Raw genomic sequence first — 21,934 nt, 5'->3', positions numbered from 1 at the left:
TCTACTTAATGAAGCATCTTACTGGTGTTGACAGTTCCCACTGAGTGAAAATGACACAATATAATTTTACCAGCAGGATGGTGTTTACTTAAGTTATGCTGTAGGAATGCACAAAATGGTAAAAGAAACAGATGGCGAGGAGGCAGGGTTTACCCTCATGCAAGTGAAGAGGAGCTAGCCGTCTCGTGAATTGGTTCCTTCCCAAACAGCAAAAAGACTAACCACCTAAATGGACTGACAGCCTTTCCTCACAGCCTTCCTTCTCCCCTCGAACTGAGACAAAGTGTGACTACATCAGTAAACTGTGGAAAGCAGTATGAAAGCAACCTGCAGACTTCGGACCCTAGGATATTTTGTAACATCATCTGCTAGGGGCTCTTGCCACAGCTCTCAGTCTGTTTAGATCCTGAAGCAAGAAATGAAGGAGTCAACAGCAGTCATCAGCCCCTGGATCCCAGTTCACCTGTAATGTCTGCATTCCTGATAGCGGACCTCGCACTGTGCAAGCTTCCCTACCTCAACAACTTGTTACAGCCTGACAAAAATAATACCCTCAATGGACTGAAAAAGAATTCCTATAGCTTGTAGGAATGGAGCGTATATTCCTAATATAAGGTGGGAACACTTGAAAGCAATGATGACAAGCCAGCTAGAACCTACATCCTCTCTAAATATCAGGACACAAAGAGCTCTGCAGGTAAATCAGGAGCACATCAGAGCTATGTTGGATGTGTGGTGAAGCACATCGCACTACAGCTATTTTCTTCCCAGGAGCGCTGGGAAGCAAAATAGAAGTTTGGCTATTTCTGCATTTTCTTAAAATATGTTGCCACACTATCTGCAGAGGTTCTCCGAGTGAATAGCATGCAAAAATTACTCTAATCTCATTTTTTTCCCGCTGGTATCTCAAGCATAGGAATAAAGAAAACAAAAAGAGTCTCCAAGGTACAGCAAGTAAAACACAGCTCTTGCTAAAACACAAATCGTAGTGGCTCTTCTGGAAAAAACCCCAACTTTGTTTATGGACATACACAGATCTCTAGTGCTTGAACTGAACAGCATATCAAAGTACAGCTCTTGCACCGAATTTGACCACAGGACACATGCAAAGTGACACAGCACGCTAAAAAATGCTGCAGGCATTGTAATTTGTTTTCTTAGAAAAGCTCAGCTCTGATGAAGCATGTGTTTTTCAGTGAGGTCATGCCTTTCACCTAATTTTCAGTGAGGATGTCTGGGGTACAAAAGAAGGCCAAGTGATTTGCCCAAGGTTACCCAGTGAGTCACTGGCTCTCACGGGATCAGGATTCCTTGGTCTAATCACCAGCCCATACCTTCCGCATGAGCCTCTCGCTCTCTCCTTTGCTAAACAAAGATTGCATGTGGTAACTCTTTTAAAATAAAACCATTTCTTTCTGCATGTTCTGTTTTTCTAACTTGTGCAAATACTTGACTCCTTGTTAAGAACTGCATACTTGATATCACTCAGAAATCCTCTTGAAGTCATGGGAATTTTGCATAAAAAATTATGGACCTAAGCGATAACGATTAATAAAGTTTTATAAGAAAACAGAAGTGTTCTGAATTACACAAGCTTACAAAAACCATGCATAGACTACAAAAGTGGCCATTCCTCTTTCTTCATACTTGAACTTTCCTTCCAGTTTTCTTTTCTTTGACTGCTACCCATCTCTTATGAAAGAAAAAAAAAATCCCTCTCTCTTTTAAATCTCCATCTCAGAGGCAGTTTTTAATATTTCTGTTCAGACTGAATGAAACAATAGTCTGAAGTGCAGCTTCTTTTCAAGAGCAGACATAAAAAAAAAAAAAAAGCCACAATCAGACATTCATACACCAGTCCTGCAGACTTTACACAAAACAAACTTCTGCTGAAACGGCTTGTAACAGACTTCTGTGGCAGATCACAGATACATCACCCCTGTCAGACAGACAATTTGCAGGCAAGATTCTGTGCAGGCAATGCAGACTAGGCAATCAGAAACTACTGTATTCACATAGACTCAAGTAATCTTTAAAAAGATGTGGTCTTGGAGGCCCGTGCTAGATCTTCTATGCTAATTAATGAGGCAAGTAGAAGATAAATATTAATTTTAATGAAAAAGTGGGAGATGGTGACACCCATTTCACATCTGTCCAACTCGGAGTAACTCACGAAGAATATAATTCATGCCAGCTCACGGTAAATGAATGAACCCTGGGAGAGTAGATAGTGCAAGAATGTAAAAATTGCATTGCCTGCTGCCAGTTTATTGGGTAATTCTGCCTTCCCCTCTGCAGTGGAACTACTTTCCGCACAAAAACTACACAATCATATCGGCAGTATTTACCTGCCAAGGAGGAATGTAATCCCTTCTTTCCCCTGCAATCTGAAAGACTGGGGCTTCAGGCACACATAGCTGAAGTGGACTTCTTTTTGAATCATTTATGTTGGAAAAGACCCTTAAGATCATCAACTCCAGCTGTAAACCTAACATTGCCAAGTACACCACTAAACCGTGTCCCTAAAATAATTTTTGATAATGATTGTTCTGAAACATTAGGCAAAACAGTTTAATTCTCAATTCCCTTACTGTTGTAGAGATAACTGATATTTCACCCTCTATAGATTTGGTTTTAAGTTATGATGTTTCAGGATCCATAGCAGCTTTTACAAAGCATAGTGCTTGTTCAGTCTAATTCTTCATGAGGCTACATGTACACAAAGATCAGCACAAATCCACAAAACCTCTGAAAACTTGGGCAATGTTAGTGCTGTGTCTGCCACTCCCTGAAATCTCCGGTTGAGAACTTGGCCCTCCATCTCCTCACTGCTCTGTCAGAATCGCTTCACAGATGTTAAGAAGGCAAAGATCCCAAATCTACTCAAACTTAAACGTATGTGGTAGATAAAGGAAAGCTCAAGCATATTCAGAACCTAAGGATACAATTTTTCTACATTATATCAATTTCCCCCTTCCATCTCTTCACTTTTCCATGCAAATTGTCTCAGTTTCACTAAAAAAGGTTTTAAGCACCATGTGTGATGCAGGTGGAATAATTATATATTACCTATAACATTATAAGTTAATACAAATATTGTTGGGATAGCCAAGAATTTTTACCCAAAATTTTATCCACTGACCTTTTGTACAGCTAGTCTGTTTTTTGAAGCATCAGTTAAATTTTCTGTCCCACTCTTCACCTCTGGTGAAGGCTTAGCTTTGGCTGCCCATCTTTTCTCTTAACAAAAGGGGATACGTTCATGAGGGCTTAATTCAAGAACTTTCGCATGCAGAAGTTTAGATAGAACTTTGAAAAAAGTTCAAAGAGAAGGAATCAAGCAATTTTCCTGATGTATGTCATCAGAGAAGATTTGGATGAGTGTACTCTCTCTCTCTCTTTTGTTGTTCTAAGAAAGCATATATGCCTAATTATGATTACCTGGCTATTTGCCTAAACTTCATCTTTCATGAAGGAAACGTAATATGAAAGTCAGACAACCTTCACCATTTTTTCATGTGCCTATGAGATTCTGTGCCCTTGGCAATGTATCCCCCTTGAATGAAAGACTACAAAAGATTTGTACCTGTCAAGTCTGAAGCTTGTGTTTATCTGCTTTATCTTGACAGTCTCGAAATCAAAGGGCTACATGTTCAGCAGTGGAAAATAAAAGATGACTATGTTTAGTCACTTTTGAGTGCATACAAAATGAGCACATGCGGTAAACTATGGAATGAGAGTATTTTTTGACTCTTTTATGGACATCAAAAGCAAGACAACCATTTATATATCATACATATTGTTACTGGTTTCAGTTTTTTTCTGAAGATGGGTTAGAATCATCCAGTTTTCAATAAAAGTTACCTAGGTTAGACATGGTAGACATGGCCCTCTTTCTACAGAGGCCTACAAATCAAATACTTTCAATCCACTCAGAATTCAGCAAAATGATACTTTGAGTATTTCAGTGAACCACCTGAGTAGTGATCCCAAGAGCGACACCTCACTTCTAAAACAGCTTCTTTACACAAAATTATGCTCTCTAACACAGCACTACACTTTGCTGACAGTGCTCAGTGGTGGCAGATGCCACAGAATGATGGCACACCGAAAAAGATTTGGTATTAACCACATTATTTTCTAGTTTTAATTTCTGCACAGTTCCTTGATTTTACATGTTACACAGCGTAGCTGTGGAGGAAGCTGTGATAACTTCACATAACCACAGAAAATGAGCCTGAGAGGAGCCCTTGAAAAGCCATCTTGTGAATCCCTCTGCCCTAGGGTAGGATGAGCATCCCCAAAGCCACAGATGTTTTAGCCAGCCAGTTCCTGCGAACCTCCAGTAACGGAGATTTCATAGCCTCCCAAAGCAATTCATAATTGCCCTTAACTGTCCTTCTGGTTAGATGATTTTGGCTAATGCTTAAAGTAAATCTCCCTTGCTGCAATTTAAGGCCATTACCCCTTGTGCTGTCCCAGGTGGACATGGAGAATGATTTATTACGTAAATTTTCGCAGCGATTTTTTAAATGTATTTGAAGACTGCTTTTATGTCCCCCTTTGGCCTTCCCTTCTCTAAAGTCACGTGTAAAAGATAAAAGAAAACTAATGAACAGAGGTTTAATGAGTTCCATGTAGCAATTTTAAAGCTATATTCTAAAAATAAAATACTTGGAAAGAACATCAGTAAACCGTATTACTCAGGAGGATAGCAGGAGTAATAGCATGCCAGCATAGTTGTGTAACAGAGAAATAGGAACTTTGCAAAAGGTCAAATGAACATTACCACTAAGCAAAAAGGCAGCACTTTCTCTGTAGCTCCTCTTGAAAAAAAAAAAGAAAAAAAGATGCATATAATTTAAGTTATTAGACCCATGTAACTCTCACTGGACTAAACTGGAGCTTTGCCTGCTTAACAACTGCAGGAAGGATGCTTTTGTATTTGAGGACTAGATCAAAACTCAAGAGACGAGTTTAATCCTTGTATTTCCTTAAGACTTCCTTTGCGATTTTAGGAAATTATTTATTGATAAAACAAGCAGTAGCTCCACTTATTTTCTCTTGAACTCTTCTCATTTTGTTTTTGTAGACGATAAACGCTTTAGGGTGATGGGCTGTCTGTACCAAAGCATGCAGACTCCAGCATACGAGGAGCCAAAGTCAGCAGAAACTTTGGACTGTGACTGCATCACAAAATACAACACCAGGCGACTACACACGGAATTGTCGCAGGTTGGATATCCCGTTGCAAGAGACGTTAAACGTAATTTCAAATTGATTGACTGTGTCTGTCAGTGACGTTGGATCATACTTATCTTCATGGGATGCACAAGTTGGCTTACACTTCAACACTGTATAAGCAACAAATCTCCGACCCAAAAGTCCAGAATATGAGTGAGAATCTAGTTATTTTTGTTTCCTACTGGTTATTTTAATAAGGGATACACAGAAAAGCAATACGCTAGTGCTGACCTATGAAAAACATTAAATAATTCTTGAGATTATGAGCAATCATAGGTTCTTTAATGTTTTTCTCCAGACATCTCTGTGAAGCAGGGAAGTACATGAAATAAGTACATGAAATAATTTCTTTACAGAAAACAGGCTGATGATAACAAAGACTTGGAGAATGTCTACATACTGTGCCTAAGCTAGCTCACATATCCCTGCCGAGCTATGGAGGCACAGCTGAAGAAGTTGCTTAAAGTCAAAGAAGATCCACATGACACAACATGGAGCTGAACTGACAATTTCAGGCAAGAATCCACAAGACTATTTTTGTGACAGCAAAGCTACTGCTGTCCAAACTGATAGCAGCAAGTCCCCTGCTGGAAAACAACCATATATGGATCTGCCGTTAGTGACTGGATGTCTTGACAGGCTATGATTTAAAAATAAAATTTATGGTATTAGCACTGCTTCCCTTTATTCTGAGGAGAAACTGGATTATCACGTTCAAAGTTACAAGGTTTCCTCCTGTTTTTGTGTTGCATTATCCTCATTTTCTGCATGTGACATCGGAGACAAATTCTTCCTGATTTTCCTACATACAAGTAGGACAAGATTCAGGTCCTACCTCATCAATCTTTATATATGGATCTCCACCTCTTACTGTCAGCTGATCAGTTGTACTAAGAATTTGGTTGCATCTATTTCTTTCTGTGCTCTCATTTACAGCTCTTTGGAGATTTTGCTTGTTATTGCTGCTCAGCCACTCTCTCCCTCTCAAAAACCACTGGTCAAAATCCATCTATTTTATCTGAAATAAATAAAATAAACATCTAACACATAATGTAGTAGAAACCCTGGCAACAGAAGCAGCAGGCTTTATTCTGTATCAGGCTGCTTTTTAGCTTCCTATGCACACATCCAACCTGAGGCCCTGGGCTGTGCATCATCCCGTCTGGTTCAGCGGCAGTTCCATTTACTTTGGTTGCCTTCCAGAGAAAGAATCTGATCCTCAAAAATGCTCTTGGATCCTTCAGAGAGGAAACAAGAGCATTCAGATCCCCTTGGAAGTCAAAGTGAGGACACACAGCCATTCTCCAGATCAAGTCCACATTAATGTTGCTGCACACGCAGCACAGTTATTTAAAAAAACCTGCAGACGGTGACTCTGATTCACTTGGTGGCTCACCTTGTTCTTCCTGCTAACAGAAATGAGCATCTTAGGCTCAGAGCCCTTAGCATCCCCTCTGCTTTGCAGGGCATCTCTTACACTGCCAGGTGAATTCCACCGAATAACTATGCCGCTCTAAAATTACAGCTGCACCCTACCCACAGGATAGGGGGAACTTTAACACTTCTGAATTGTAGGAAGAAATATGGTCTCCAAATAAAATAAAGCAGGGTTTCCCCCAAAGTGCTTAACTAAAGGGTATCCATGCCACATTTTTATTTTTCAACCTTTTTTGACCTTTAATTTAATGTAAGTACTCAAGCAATTTTAGCTGTTTTCTTCTCAACTTCTCCCACTTCAGGCCACACACACAAAGATCATTCTGTGACTTGACACCCGTCCTTTCTTAAAATCTCATGGTGAGGAGAAAAAAAAGGATGTTATTTTAAACAACCTCAAACTAGAGTTTTTTTGTCTATTAGGGTACTTATTTATTAATTTCAATCCATGCCTTTTTTATGTTGAAAATTATAGCTTTTACAGATTCCTGTAAATGTCTAGGTATGAAAATGGCTCTTTTTCAAAAAACGTGCTTCTAGATCACTAAAAATAATTCACTTTTGTTTATATTTCCTTTGTGTGGAATTCAGGGTAATAATATGTATACTTACTGCTCATCCCTATCTTTATTGATCTATGTTCTTTCATTTTTAATGTCCCTAAACATGTATTTATTGCTTATGAAATGGTAGTTGAGACACATTACTCACCTCTTCACACACCAGATATATCCACACTGGCATCACAAGAAGTTCCCTCATGTAGCTTCACCAATGCCTGCTAACCTTCAGCAGTAAGCATCACTTCTGGATGCAAGAAGATACAAGCAGTCCCTCTAGCAGACTGGCCTTTGAGTGATAGGCCAAGTCTGCCAATCTATCTCCTTGTCCCAGTTCTAGACCAGGTTTGTGACGGGTCATTAGCTTCACAGCATCCAGGTTTGATGCCACTAAACTCATTTGATGTGAAGTTGTATTTGATGTATTGCTGTACCTAATTCCAAATGCTCTGAGCTAAGTGATTTCAGGCGGCTTTTTCTTTTATACGTATACTCTTGTTTATTAAAATAAGATGTCTGGTTTGAGGACCCATTCTGCCACAACATTTTATGTTTTCATGCAACACATGATCCCACTCCAGCCGCTACTGATTTCATTTCTTTGTAGCACCGTAAGAGCAGTAGGGTTAGGTTCACTAATCGTTGAAGGGTCAGGTCACTGACATGCCAGCTGCTTTTTCATACTTGGTGACCTCCGGTTGCTGAGCCAGATGAATATATAAGGCACACAGCTCTTGGGCTCTACCTGCTAGCTACTTGAAAATCGAACTACTGCAATGATACTCCCAAAGCAAACTTTACTTTGGTTTGGCATGAAGTACAAGGCAATTCAGCAATTGGCTCTCTCTGAAAGTTCTTTCCTTGTTATTTCCTTCCAAGAATGTTAAAAAAACCCCAATGTTCTCCACTTTTAAATTTCTGTTCACTCACCAAAACGAATAGCCTTCATTCCGAATGTATTTTCAGTGAACACAGCTCACAAAACATTAGTAAATTAAAAATAACCAAGATGGCAGCAGTCTCTCTGAAAGAATATACCATGACAGAGGGAATATCCCAGAATATGATCTTTCTTCTGTCACCAATTCTATCTCAAATTCTTCTGAAGGGTACATATAAGGCTCCTACATTAAATTGCTGTTCACTGAGGTGGAAACTGAAGCAAAGTTAAACATTTTTTTGACCAAACATTTATCACCTAAATACTATTTCACCTATTTCAGGATTCACATTAGTACCATATTTTACCATAAAGATGGAATATCCATACACTCAGAAAAATATTAGAATTCTGTTTCTTTCCACAAAAGCCTTCCTCTGCAGATAATACCTTGTCCCAAGAAAAAGTTTTGTAACAGTAGCGCATGCAAGCGAGCTATTTTCCACTGTGTATGCGCTAAATGCATGCGAACTACAATAGATGGGACAAATGCTTCTCAGGAGGGACATGTATTGACATCTTTGGACAGTAGCAGCAGCCTTTGAATTTTCACTTCAACTACTGCTTAGAAACGACACTGTCAGAAAGGAAACACCTACTGTGCGCCTTCACTTGCCTTCTGATCCCTTATTAGTTAACCCTGAAGTGCATATGTATACAGCCTTAATCCCCATGTGAGTATCTGGACCAGAGGAAATCTGGAATTAATTGCGAAGTATTTTGGTTACTAATGCAGCTGTTACAAGTGTTTGATTTGGCAAGCGAACAGAAAAGGCACTGCATACCAATTTCGTGAGCCACTGTAAAAGCTGCATGGAGGCCGTCATCTTCAATCACTGCACAGCTGCGCTCAGGAGAGCATATGGTCCCAACGTCTGCCATTCCCAGAGTATCACATGAATGATGCCCACATAAATCCTGCCCAGGAAGGAAAAAAAAAAAAAAATCATTAAAATAAATTTTTACACCCACAGGTAACAGCAGGTTAAAGTCACCAGCGCTTTGCAAACAGCAGAACCTGGATAAAACCCATCAATATAAGCTTCCATCTAAAGATGCCAATGCAGCTTAAAAGCACAGTGACCCAATCCCACCCCTGGTAAAATCAGTGGGAGTATTTTCATTGACTTTAACAGGATTTGGATACGTTCTGCAATTAATTATTGTTAGTAAATTTGTATTTCTGCAATGCATACAGAGGCTCAAACTTCATTGAGTTAGGTACTCAAAATACACACTGTAGAAGGATTTCTTCACAGACAATAAAAATAGAATATTGTCTTTGTTTACAGAAGGTGAACCAAGGCATAAAGAGAAAGCTTCAGATTCCTGATCAGTCCTTCAACCAGAGATCACCTTTCTTTTCTAAAGGCAAGTCTTTTACTTGCACTTAACGAAATTAGGTTGTTATTTATTAAACCTCATGTCACATCTGTCAAGTAGTACAATGATTAATAATGTACTACCCAATATACCAAGTATTTAAGCAATTCTCAGAGGTTGTTAAAGAGTCAGTGATATGACAGAGTGTAAAATCCCTTGATTCCCAGTCTTACTAGTGCAACAACTCGATCATGTTTCCTACTTGTAGATATCGGGTGTCTCCAAAAACCATGCAGGTATTATTAGGTCTTTTTCCATTACAGAATGATAATGACAATAATGAAAATGAAAATGATAATGACGAAGGCAGCTTTGGTCAGACATAGTATTCTAATAATCAGAAGTAACTTTTCAGTGCTTCTGCCGAAGCAGATGGAAAAATATTAGTCTGAATGTACATATACACGCTTTTTTGGTTGAGAAGGGCAGTACGTACCATGCTATTTGTAACACTTCAACATTTCACTGTAGTTGAATGAAATAGTCATTTTCAAGGCATGACAGTATTACCAAATGTTATCATCAAAATGATCAAAAAGTACCTTTTTTCCCTTCATTTTTAAGATTCTCTTCTCCCCTTCAGATCTCCTTTTATAATGATGTTCTTTTATGGAGCTGTTCATAACTAATCCATCTGAGTAACAGATATACTGTATGAAGCTTCAGGTCAACAATGTTCACTGACTATGATAGTTTCAAATTTAGGCAAACTTGAAAATACACAGGATTCAAATCCCACTGAAGTCAAAGAAAAACACACTGAGTTCACAGATACTGTGAAACTGTAAAGCATCTCTTAAAAAAAAAAAAAAAAAAAAAAGTAGTTGATTTTTCCCCAAGAGGAAATAAAGAAATTTTCATGCTAAAATTACATAGCAATATTACATACATGGAACAAGAATGCCAGGATCAGTTCTGGCTTCCAGGTGTCTGGGAACACTTTTCAGTAAGTGCACTTTTGGTGCTACTTCATGTCAAAAGATTTAAATGCCACAGTACCAATGAACAAAGCAGTCTCATAGTAACAGAAGGAATAAAGTTCAAAAGTATTTCAATTCCCAGATTTTCACAGCTATATCCCATGGTTTAAGAAAACCTTCCATTCTGTAGCAATGCAGATAACATGTAGACAATTTTCTCTCTAACCCCACTGGCTCCCACACTGACATCCAAATAGCTGCCCAGACTTTGCTTCTGGCTCTGCATGGGTCCAGGGAAGGTACAAAGTAAGGATGCCCCTTTTCAAGTACTTTCAAGTACTTCAAGTCTTTCTGTTCAAAAGAAATGCATTTTTTTCCCCCAGTTCCGTTTAGGTAAATAAACTTCATAGCATTTTCAGCATCTCTGGACCAGTGTTGGAAGAGGAGCTAAGTGAGGCCATGTTATTACAGTGTCAAACATCTGGGGCATATTCAACAAGGAAGATACAATCCTTAAACTCCTATTACTTTTGCTTGGGTTCAGAACCATTTAGCCCTTTATGTATCACTTCTGAATCTGGCCCTTTCAGTCTGAGAATACATTCTACATAGAGTAAATTCTATGTAAATGTAAGTGTTTTACCTACAGCGGCATGAGTAACGAAACTCAGAAAAAATGCATGTGCGCAGTACCAATAAAAATACCTTTTCACAGTGACATAATCAGTCCAAATAAATGAGTGTAAGCTGTACAGGAAGTAAAATACCCTTATACTAGTGCAACTGGAACTGAATCCACACAAGCAGTTGAACTGAAATTCTTACACAAGTACCGTACCAAAAAGCACATAAATCAGATAGAAAGCAGCTTACCAGAAGAGGTCTAAATTACTCTCAGGTTGACAGTGCCAATAATAGTATAAAATGCATTAATTCAGGCCTTGCCTCTGCATGCAGATTTTATGTCATTTGGTCTCTTCTTGTATTTGGGTGTCATTATTACGTAGATACTCACATCAGTACTGCTCCCAGCGTGGGCACAATTATATCAGCACAGAGATGTCTTATGCCAGTGCAGGACTTATTTCCATTTGCATACAAGAAGAAGCTATGCCAGTGATATGGCTATGAAGCTACACCAGCAGATGCAACCAGACCTCACCATGATTCTCCAGATTTGATGACACAAGTATAATTAAAAGGATACAATCTTTCTAAGCAGGCATTCTCACAAACTTCCTTAGTTACTTCTGATGGGATGTGTGGAGTATGGAAGATTACGACAGGGATGTTCACCATAAGCAGCCCTTCTGCCTCTTGGCCAGTTAGTAATCGCACCCTCAAAATTTCAAAAGCTATGCACAGGATTGCATTACACCACCGTCATTAGACTCAAAAAAATAGCTATCTACATACGCAAGCATTAATGGACATAGCAATGTTTGGTTACTTTTCATATGGTACATGTTACTGACATTGCACCACACTGCACGCCTGGTCACTTCATCAAACCTCTGTTTCCATCATTTCCCAGAGAGTGACACATACCCACACACCTCAGCATCCTACTTGTAACTTTCAAGGCAGTGCTTACTTCCGTAACAGTTGTCCAGACAAAACAAAGCGGGCTTTATGCTTTCTCTACGAAATACCTTAACTTCAGGTCAGATAAAATTACTTTCTTCAAGGGCTGTACTAGTCAAAGGTTGCTCCTAGGAAATCCCACAGCAGAAAATAAGTGATTCTGAAAATTGCTTATCTGTAGAATTACCTAGCTCCTCCAACACCCCACGGACAGCTGGAAAACAGCTGTCCTCAGATGGTGCTGGACCAGTGATCCCTGTAAAGCAGAAGAGAGGAGAGTGACCGCACTGCGGTCAGAAAGTGGCCGGCAGTGACGCAGCAAAGCCCCACTCCCTTTGGCAGCTCCATGCCCACATCTGCGCTGCCCCCGCAGCAGCCTGAGCAAGGCGGCGTGGGGAGCCCTGCAGACGCCTACCGAATCCCAGCTGGGCAGCGGTGGAGGAGGCTTGTAAAGGATCTTGGAAACAAGGACAGGAAACATTTTCTGGCGTTAGCTTCTTTGTATGAAGCTGTTATTGGGGAAGGCCGTCTACAGGTTGCCCATCCGCAGCTAGAGCAGGCCACGCGTTGGGTACGCTTTGAACAGAAAGCACGTGCTGAGCCTGCTGGTTTTCGTTGCAGACTTCAGCCCTCAGTGACCGCACGAGGATGCTTTTTTTAAGCTAATGCTGACATTGTCACTAATCACTTAGGCAGATTACTGAAGGCTCAGCTCCATTATGTTCTCAACTCATAGTCTCATTTATTCTTTATTTCCCTTGCCTCTGCATGATTTGAACTTTATTTCTATCCATACCATCACACAGTATATGCTATATACATAATTGAAGCCTATCAAGCGGCACCTCTTGAGACAAATATTCTGAAATGTTTGCTGTCGGGTTGACTCACCGTTCCCTAGCTACATGGTACTTCCCAACAGTGTGACTTTGAGTGACGTTATTGAAAATCATGCCTGTTTATACTTCCACCAATTTAAATCTTTATGGCAAAATTTCTTTTGACTTAAACCTCCTGTAGCTGTACTGGCCATAGATTATTTGTTACTAGCATCAACAGCCATATTTTTAGTTTTCCTGGGCAGTCTTAGAAAGCAGTCTCAGACTTTTATGAAGTAAAGTTTCTGGGAGTGCATCAGAAGTTTTTATTTCTGTTGAAATTTTTGTTGTTGTTAAAAACAGGACCTGATGTAATGACGCAATCTAAAAAGTCTGCGTGGGTCTTCAACTTTTCATACTCCAGCTAAAGCACTAAGAAAGCGGGGACTCACATGGTACTTAAAATGAGTTTCCAATCATTATTTCTCTCTGGTGTGTGGCTTCTATTTAAAATGTTGATCGTTTACTCAGATCTGTATACTTATATAATTGCCTCCAAAGAGTGGCAGAAGCTTCAAAGAGTAAGTGTTTCTTGATATTTCTAAAGAAGGAATGCAGATTCTGGACCTTGTTCAGCATTACAGTAGCTTCAAAATAGAAGAGTAACTAGGAAATGCATTTGCTACACAGGAGGCAATAGATATTAAGCCTTAAGCTTTGGCAAAGGAATGACTTAGGAAAACTGAGCTGTACATCATAAGACTAGTAGTTAATTAGACAGCTTATTAAAGGCCAAGTTTTCTTGGCATTTCTAAGTACATCAAGAGCAGCTGGCTGTTTGCCATGTATACGTGGCATTGTTGTGAATGAAGATAACTCCCTGCTGGAGCAGTTAATCTATTTTACCTGAAATTCTTTGATTTGTGCAGTAGGCTTAAAACCAAGAATAAACTGTTTAGTGAAACCTGGTATTTGGCCAGAGCCCATGGAGCGGATCCAAAACGCGATTTAAGCACCAACGTGGACAGTTTGGCGGAACGTAAAGGCAGAAGAACAAAATAGGCTCACATGTCCTGTGGGGGCTTGCAGTTTGTGACCTTGTGGGCCCCAAAGTGCCACAGTTTTACAGTCTTGAGCAGCCCAGCATTTAGCTTACACTAAAGCTTGATCTGGGTTGAGATGCTTAATGTTTCTCTATCTTTGCCCCGGAGGGAAGCTAAGCCTACAGACGTTCTCAGATCAGATGTACGAGAAACCAACAGGATTAGGCTTTCTATCAGGCACAGCTGCACATTACCGTCCTTTAAAGCACAGCTCACAGCTTTTACTTCTCCGTGTGTTTTTTCGCTTGCTTTTCTGGTTTCTTTACACTGGATCATCAGTTAAGGCTTTTGCCCAATAAGAAGGTGATGGAGCTTCAAATTCCTTTCAGGGATGAGGATACTTAGAAGCATGTTACTTAGGAGAGTGCCCTATGGTCTACAACAGACTATGGTGTACAATGAGGGTCTGCACGTGTCCGCACGTGCGGGGAGCTGTGGCTTCTCCTGTTGCAGCCCATGTGCCAAACGTTTCCTTAGCCCAGGCTGAAGTTTGTGATTATGGTGCTTGGTGAAGGGACCTAAATTTTGGTCCTTATTCCTCAGCCTGCTTCTGTATTTTACACTGAACAGTCCTTTGGTAAATTACAGAAACAGTCTTCTCTCTGTGCTTTGGGAACCCAGACCGCCTTGCTCTAAGCAGTGCGCTCCCGTCAGCGGCTCCAGGTCACGATTTCTCTCCTTCTCACCATATGAATCTTAAATTACTTGCTAAACAGTGACATAGCTTTGGTCAGAGGGGTGGAAAGTTTCCTTAACACCTGGAACAGCTTACAACCTACCGGTTAAGGACCTCTCCTGGGAGGTGGGCGATACAAACCTAAAATCCCTCAAGCAGAGGAAGGAATTAAATATGACTTTCCAACTTCCTGCAGCAGCGTTCCCACCGCAGCCCTGTGAAGGGAAGGTGGGGTCAGGTGGTATTTGGGACCCACGCATCTACCCTCCTGCATGCCGCTCTGCAAAGTGGGTGAAAGCTTATTAATGTCACAGCAACATGGACAGGAAAGTAAGGTTCAGGCAAACAGAGAGTATTCTGGGTATCACCCAAGGGTTGCATGATGTCTGGAAGTCAAAAGGAGCACAAGACCCAAGACAAAAGACCACAAAAGGTATTGAAAATAAGGGCTAACTGGTGAACAAAGCAACTAGGGAGCTGTCTGGTTTACCCCTCAACCGATACTATGACACTTAAAGAGAGACTTTACAAGCCAAAATGGTGGAAGGCTGCCCTGGAGGAAGACTGTTGTGAAAAGTCCTCTTCCTGAGACACTGGTGGGTCTTGCTCAGGGGACGCCCAGGTTAGGGCCAGGTTAGGGCACCAGGGAGAGGGCTCGGCCATCACTCTGAAGTGAGGAAGGACTTCCATCAGACTCACTGGGTTACTGTTTTGTCCTACCATGGCCATATTTTGACAGAAAAGACTGAAGCCTGGTTACCTTTCTGGGAAAACTGTACTGCCATACTGACCAAAACAAAGTCATGTATTTTCCTCCGGTAGTTTAACTTAAAAATTGAGGTCATCTTCCTTTCAGGTTAATATGCTAAATTCAGGACTGGGGTTTGGGCATTTAAATCTCAAATGTATAGAGCTGTCTTTCTGAATTCTAGGTAAGGTGAAATTTAAGAAATCCTGATGTATGGGTGATGTCCTGTTGGGCTAACTTTAATACATACGTGCTATGTTTGCTGGCTTCTGAAACTACCAGACCAGACATTTAGGCAAGTTTTTACTCTCCCCTTATATGGTACGGTGACCCTAGGCACTCGTCATCCCAGGACAGTCTGCAACAAAGTATTAGAAATAAAGCCTAAACTGGACTAAGCTTTTATGCTCTGAATGTACATATTAACACAACTTCTTTTTTTCCTAAAGCACATAAAGAAAATGCAGCACTATGCAAACCACAGATTATTTAAAAATATTGACACATAAAGCTTTTGGACTCTGCCAGGGGAGGGGAAGGGCAGTCAAAGTTTCAGTCATGAAACTGGTGATTGGTGAACATGGAAAAATGTGCGACTGAACTTCCCTAACCCATAGTTCCTCTGCAGGGGAACCCCATGCCATCTCTGTAGATTAGCGTGAATCATCCTACCTCTCCTGCACAAATTATGTCCCACTTTATTTTCCCCAGGGACATTATCTAAATGTATTAGACTTGCAACAAAACTGGTGAAAACACTACAAAACTGGTAGACCCATCACATTATAATTTCTTCAGAGTAATAATAATAATAAACATCAGTGAAATATATTCTGTTGACCACTGGTACAGTGACCTGTTTTACTAATATGGGATAGCAATTGTGTAAAGATGATAATATAGAAAAGAAAAAAAAGAAGGAACTAGAGCCAGAGAAAGCATGTGCTCCACGCAATGAAATTATCATCTATAGAGCTGAGATAATCCAAAGCTTGCTGTTAAATTTCAACAGCACTGTCAGGTTGACAGTTAAAATAAATCACACACACAAGATTCACATAATTGCTGTGTGGAAAAAGGCAGGACAGCGGCCTTTGGCTCTAATAGGAACTTTCTGTTAGAGCCAGGCATGATGATACTATCATGGATGATGCTAACAAGCACTTAGGAAAGTATTTTTTTCTTTCTCTTGTTGCCTGTATCTACTGTGAGAAATATTTATTTTAATTTTCACATGATTCAGAATTGGGGGGGAAAGGAAAGGAAGAGAACTGGATTTTGTCCAAATGCATTCAATAGTTCACTAGAAATTTAACTAAGGGTCACTAATGAAATAGATTGGATAAATACTAGAGGGTAATTGCAGAGCAGGCCAGACCCAGGAAAAGAACAGCCTGAGTTCACGTGCAGTTTGCAAGTCATGTCTCATATGCTTTTGTACTGTGATAAATAATCTGGCAAGTATTTTCTTGCACCCAGAAAAACCTGAACACTGAAGATAACCTGTTTCCAGCTTCTGAGAACAGTCCACAACGAAAAAGCCTGAAATGGACTAAATTCTAAATTTGCTGCTGACTTCACTGCCATTGAGAACAAAGCAAGCTAACCTCCAGGGGAAGAGGGCTTTACAAGCTCTTCCTCCTTCCCACCACACAGCCGCTTCTCTACCACTGCAGGGGGTGGAGGACTCACCTGGCCACCAGATGATCAAACCTTTGCATCACCATATTCCACGGAGGATGCTCTGAGGATGCATGCGGCCCAAAAATTTGCAGCTGCTGTCAAGGATTCAACCACATAGTAGTCAAACAGCAGGGGACCCATGTATTCGCTAGGGTTGCTGAGTCCAAGCTGCTTGAATGACAAGTCTCACAGGATTTCTTAGAAAATAATCACTTTTTGGTACTGATAAGTCAGACCTCTGTCAGGCTTGATAATGGCCATCATGGCTCAAAGTGAGAGATTGAGACCACTGGGAAAATACACTTCTCCTTATTAAGATTTTGGGAATTTAAATAATCACTGTGGAATCCAACTAAGTTTCTGTAATATTTAGTGATGGATAATTTCCGTGTCCACTGAAGGTTTTCACAATCTCCTACACAGGTGATATAAAGCCAGACACGTTACTGCAGTTACAGAGCAAACGCAGGATTGGCTGCAGCTAATGGACAGTTGCCTGGTCCTTGCCACCACCGATAAGCAACATAGAGCCTTAAAATAGCTTTGTATCACCCAAAGCTGAACTCATGTTCATACTTATTTACTACGTTCTGCAGCATGATTGCTTTAAAGCCCTTATCAAATTAAATGCAGGTTATGACCAAAAGTGAGTAGTTGTTTTAATCCAGAATCAGTAAATCTCCTTCTAAAAATCTTTTTGCATGGGAAGTCCTTCCTAGTATGAACGATGACGATGATTTGAACTGCCAGTACTAACTTTATAATAAGGGAGAGCTGCCAGCACACTAATAACCAGTCTATCGATGGTTATTAATTTATCTTTAAACAAGTAATGACAACAGAAGAGGAGGAAGTGATGAAGCTGAATTCTGAAGTGATTCTTTTTTTTATAAGACACTCAAGCAAAGCTACTATCTTTTCAGAGAGCCTCTGTTGGTGTCAAAAATAACATCCAAGTAAATGTCACTCCAGAACGAAGATAATTATTACATTTGAGACTTGTATGGCAACAGGCGTGCATAATTTAGATTCCAGCTACACATAAACAGTTACATACAGCTGAGGACATGCGTTCAGCTGACAAACGATTTGCAAATATTATTCTGTTGACGCAGAGACACAAAGTTCAAGGTGGCCTCAGTTAGTAAACAAAGACGGAAAATGTACCTCACACATTTACCCCATGCCTAAAAAACAAGCCATTTAGAAGAAGACATCTGGATGTTCAAAAATTAGCATGACGGTATTCAGAGCCCATCAAAACATGCGGCCATGGCTTGGCGTCTAGTAGCTAAGCAACGTACTTCATACATTCAAAACATAGTTGTAAAAGTTGGATCCTCCTGCCAATTGCTGCCACTCTCATTGAAAAGCTAAACTGGAAAAAATCTCTCTTTAGTTCAAAGTGGGGCTGTTTTCTCCAGGAAACATCTCTACTGCTTTTTCATCCTTTAACCCTTTTTGTGTTTACATTCCAAAAGCAGCAAATAGATTCATGTTGACATCTCGAGTGTAAGCATATAAAAATCATGTGGACTCACACATACCCCCTGCAAAGAACATCATGAACACATGTAGCAAGAAACTACAGTCTTGTTCTTATTGAGAGAAACACTGAAATGTAACGCCAAACAAAGTGCATGTGCACACAGCAAGCCATTAGAGCAGATTAAGTTATACTGAATTGCACGGAGGAGCTAATCCTGTAGTTAAATGTGTTAAAATGTAAACCAACAAAACAGAAGCCTGCGCTTTTTTTCTCGCAAAGGATTTACATCCCTAAGTAACAGTGCAAGCAGTATTTGCATCTTAAGAGTGGAAGGAGACCACAGGAACTGTGACATTTTGTTTAGTTTAGGTACTACTTACATCCAAAAGAAGTAACTCCACACATGGATGATGCATTGATCAGGACTCTTTGAAAGCGGATTACTGATTAGCAGCACACTTATGCTGGCAGGAGGGCACCCATGCAAAGAATTACAGATAAGCATCTGTCAAGCAAGTGCACTTTAAATTCACATCCTATCTCAATCCAAATTAACTTAATAATTGATATTAAGATTCACAGTCTGTCATCCTTAGAGTTTCTGAATTGTAATAATTCCCTAGGAAATAAATAGGAACACTGGCAGAGAAAAACACTCTTTAGTGAAAAGTGATCGATTCTGGCCCAGGCTTAATTAATAAGCCATTAGAAAGGATGTTTATAGAAAAAAGCAAGAGCATTCTGACCCAGCCTAGGTAGCCTGCTTTCATTCAGATTATAATGATAAAAAAATAAAAGCTTGCAAATTTGACCAATGGGCTTTAAACTGCTAAAAAAAGGCTCCTGTTGTACAAGTGATGCCTGACTGACACAGAACCTAATGTTTCAACTATTTACAGCTATAAAAGCAAGCCAGGCGCTTTTTTTCCCCCTTCTGGAGCAACTCCTTCCACAAACCATCCAAAGCATCCTTTTTGGCAGGCTCCTATGATGTAGAAAAGCAGGAGAACTCAAGCGAACGGAAAGTCATGCAGTTATTTTTTTCATACTTGGGGAAGGGAAAAAAAGAAAACACCAAACCCAAACCGCTGAAGGGATATTCTTACAGAAGAACTTCATTGCATAAACTCGGCCACATGTCTACTAGAGCAATGTCCCTTAACGACCTCTGGCAATGCAATTAATTAACAACCGGGCAGGGAGCAAGGCACGGCTTTGCATGGGTAATACCGGCCGAGTCCGGCCCACAGTTGATCACGACACCCATTTCTCACTTGGGGAATGAGAAAAAGACTGCATCCCCTTACCACCAGCCCAACTCACTCAACTTCTGCAGCTCTGTTTACCTGCGGTTTGCATTTACGTCCTACCCTTGAACCACAAGCGCTGCCAGCTTCCAGTGCGGTGAAGCTATTCTCGCTGGAAATAGCATCTCAACGCACACAACAAGGAAGTCGCATGTACTTTTAAGGTGTTCTCCACCATTTTCACCAGCAGGTTTGTTTGGGGACTAATGTAGGCTAGGGAGCGCTATCAGCCCTTTTTGCCTCGATTAGCTCTCTGGAGAGAGAGGGGCTGTGTGTGAAACATCTCACTGGGAAAGATGGACAAGGTCGTCTCTCAAGCAGAGACAAGTTAGGGGGCCTCAGCTGAGTCCCCTGGTCAGGCAAATGACCACCTTTCCACACTGGCAGGAGTCCCAGCACCGCGCTGGCACCAATGACTGTGTACCTGCAGTGGGGATGACCTCACAGAGCAGGGGGTACACACAAATGCATACACAATTTGTTGGGTTTTCAACCCCTCTTCCATCCCCAGCAGCTGTCCGCGTGGGTGCTTGTCCCCGAGACGCAGTATGACCCAACGGGAGTGGCCGAAGGTGTGAGCGGGGAGGCAACCACTGGGCAAAGCAGGGCATTGTGGCCGGAAAGCCACCAGGCTGGCCTCGTCGCAGCCCAACCACCCCACAACACATCGTTCGAGGGACACCAAGTCGCTGTCGGCCGGGGTGATGCCTACCTCGCGGGTGAAGAGGATGGCAGCGTCGTAGTGCTCGTCGTGGTCGTCGTCGAGGCGGTTGTGCTGGTGCTGCCACTTGCAGAAGTTCTTGAGGGTGGTGGCGGCATTCCTGTTGACCTCCAGCCCCTTCTCTTTCTCCCCCAGGGCCACCACCTTCACCACGGCCAGCCGGACGTGGTTCTCCAGGCTGGCGTGGGCGTACAGCCGGGAGGCGATGGAGGCCAAGGTGAGCAGGTAGTGCTGCAGCCCCTTCCCGTACTTGCGGACCATGGAGGCGTCGGCCACCAGCAGCAGCTCCACCTGCCGGGCCCGGGAGACGGAGCGACGCCGCCGACGCCGCCGGCCGTCCCCCACCACCGCCGCCGCCGCCCCGGCCGGGTCGCGGGTCTCGCAGCTGGTGCGGGCCGGCACCGTCTCGAAGCTGAAGCGGTCCCTGCGGAAGAGGTGCGGGGCGCGGGCCGGGCCCTCCCCGTAGATCCGCGGGGCGGCCGCCTCCCCGCCGCGCCGCGCCGGCCTGACGGTGTAGCGGGAGCGGCCCACGGCGAAGAAGCCGTCGAGGCCGCCGCAGAGGTTGAAGACAGCCAGGGAGCGCGGGCTGCCGTCCACCGTGCCGCGGTAGTAGCAGCGCGGCGGCCCGCCGGCCCGCGGCGCCCGCGCCCCCACCGCCTCGTCGCGCTCCAGGTCGAGGAGGAAGCGCTGGCCCCCGGCGTAGAGGACGTAGCCCGCCTTGCCGCCCCCCGCGTAGGTCGGGTCGAGGCGCCGCACGACGCCGCTGGCCCCGTGGGGCGGCGAGGGGCGGTGGGGCGGCCCGGGGGGAGGGCCGGGCCGGGGCCGGGGCCGGGGCGGCGGCGGGGCGGCGGCGGCGGCGGCGGCGGCGGTGGCGGCGGGCGGCGGCGGCGCTCCGTCGTCGGCAGGTGCCGGCGGCTGAGCCAGAGCGAGGTGGAGCTGGGCGGCCAGCAGCAGGGAGGCCAGCTTCAGGAGCATGCTTGCCTCGCCGTCAGGAGCGGCCACAGTGGTGGTGATAATTAATAGTAGTAATAATAATCACAGGAGTTGGGGAGGGGGGTGGGAAGAGCCGGCCGGCGGAGTGCAGCAACGTAGTTAGGGGAAGGAGAGACGGGGGAAGGAGGGACGGGGAAAAGAAAAAAAAAAAGGGGGGGGGGGGGAGGAAAGAAAGTTCTCCCTCCCAAACTCGAGTCAAGTGTGAGTGGGAGAGAAAAAAATGTCAACAAAAGCCGCTCGCGTGTGAACTTTGTGTTTCTCTGCAGGGATGAGCCGGGAGCACATGGAAAGAGAGGCAAAAAAAATCCCAAATCACTGCTGCTGGGCA

At 42.6% G+C, this 21,934-nt stretch overlaps 1 protein-coding gene across 1 annotated transcript in view; it reads right to left on the bottom strand.

Annotated features, from left to right (window-relative positions):
* Positions 1 to 21,588, bottom strand: part of ADAMTS5 (ADAM metallopeptidase with thrombospondin type 1 motif 5) — a 40,945-nt gene extending 19,357 nt beyond the window's left edge. Inside the window, exons 1-2 of the mRNA XM_086462732.1 lie at positions 20,605 to 21,588; positions 8,967 to 9,099 (exon numbers count right to left, since the gene is read on the bottom strand). Of these exons, the coding sequence (XP_086318858.1) occupies positions 8,967 to 9,099; positions 20,605 to 21,588 (1,117 nt within the window). The remainder of the gene's footprint in view (positions 1 to 8,966; positions 9,100 to 20,604) is intronic.
* Positions 21,589 to 21,934: the final 346 nt, after the last annotated feature.

This window comes from Leptosomus discolor, chromosome 1 (genome assembly GCF_034619465.1).
Source record: "Leptosomus discolor isolate bLepDis1 chromosome 1, bLepDis1.hap2, whole genome shotgun sequence".
Classification (NCBI taxonomy): Eukaryota; Metazoa; Chordata; class Aves; order Leptosomiformes; family Leptosomidae; genus Leptosomus; species Leptosomus discolor.
Note: the sequence above shows the minus strand (reverse complement) of the source record. Positions and strands in the feature narration are given on the sequence as shown.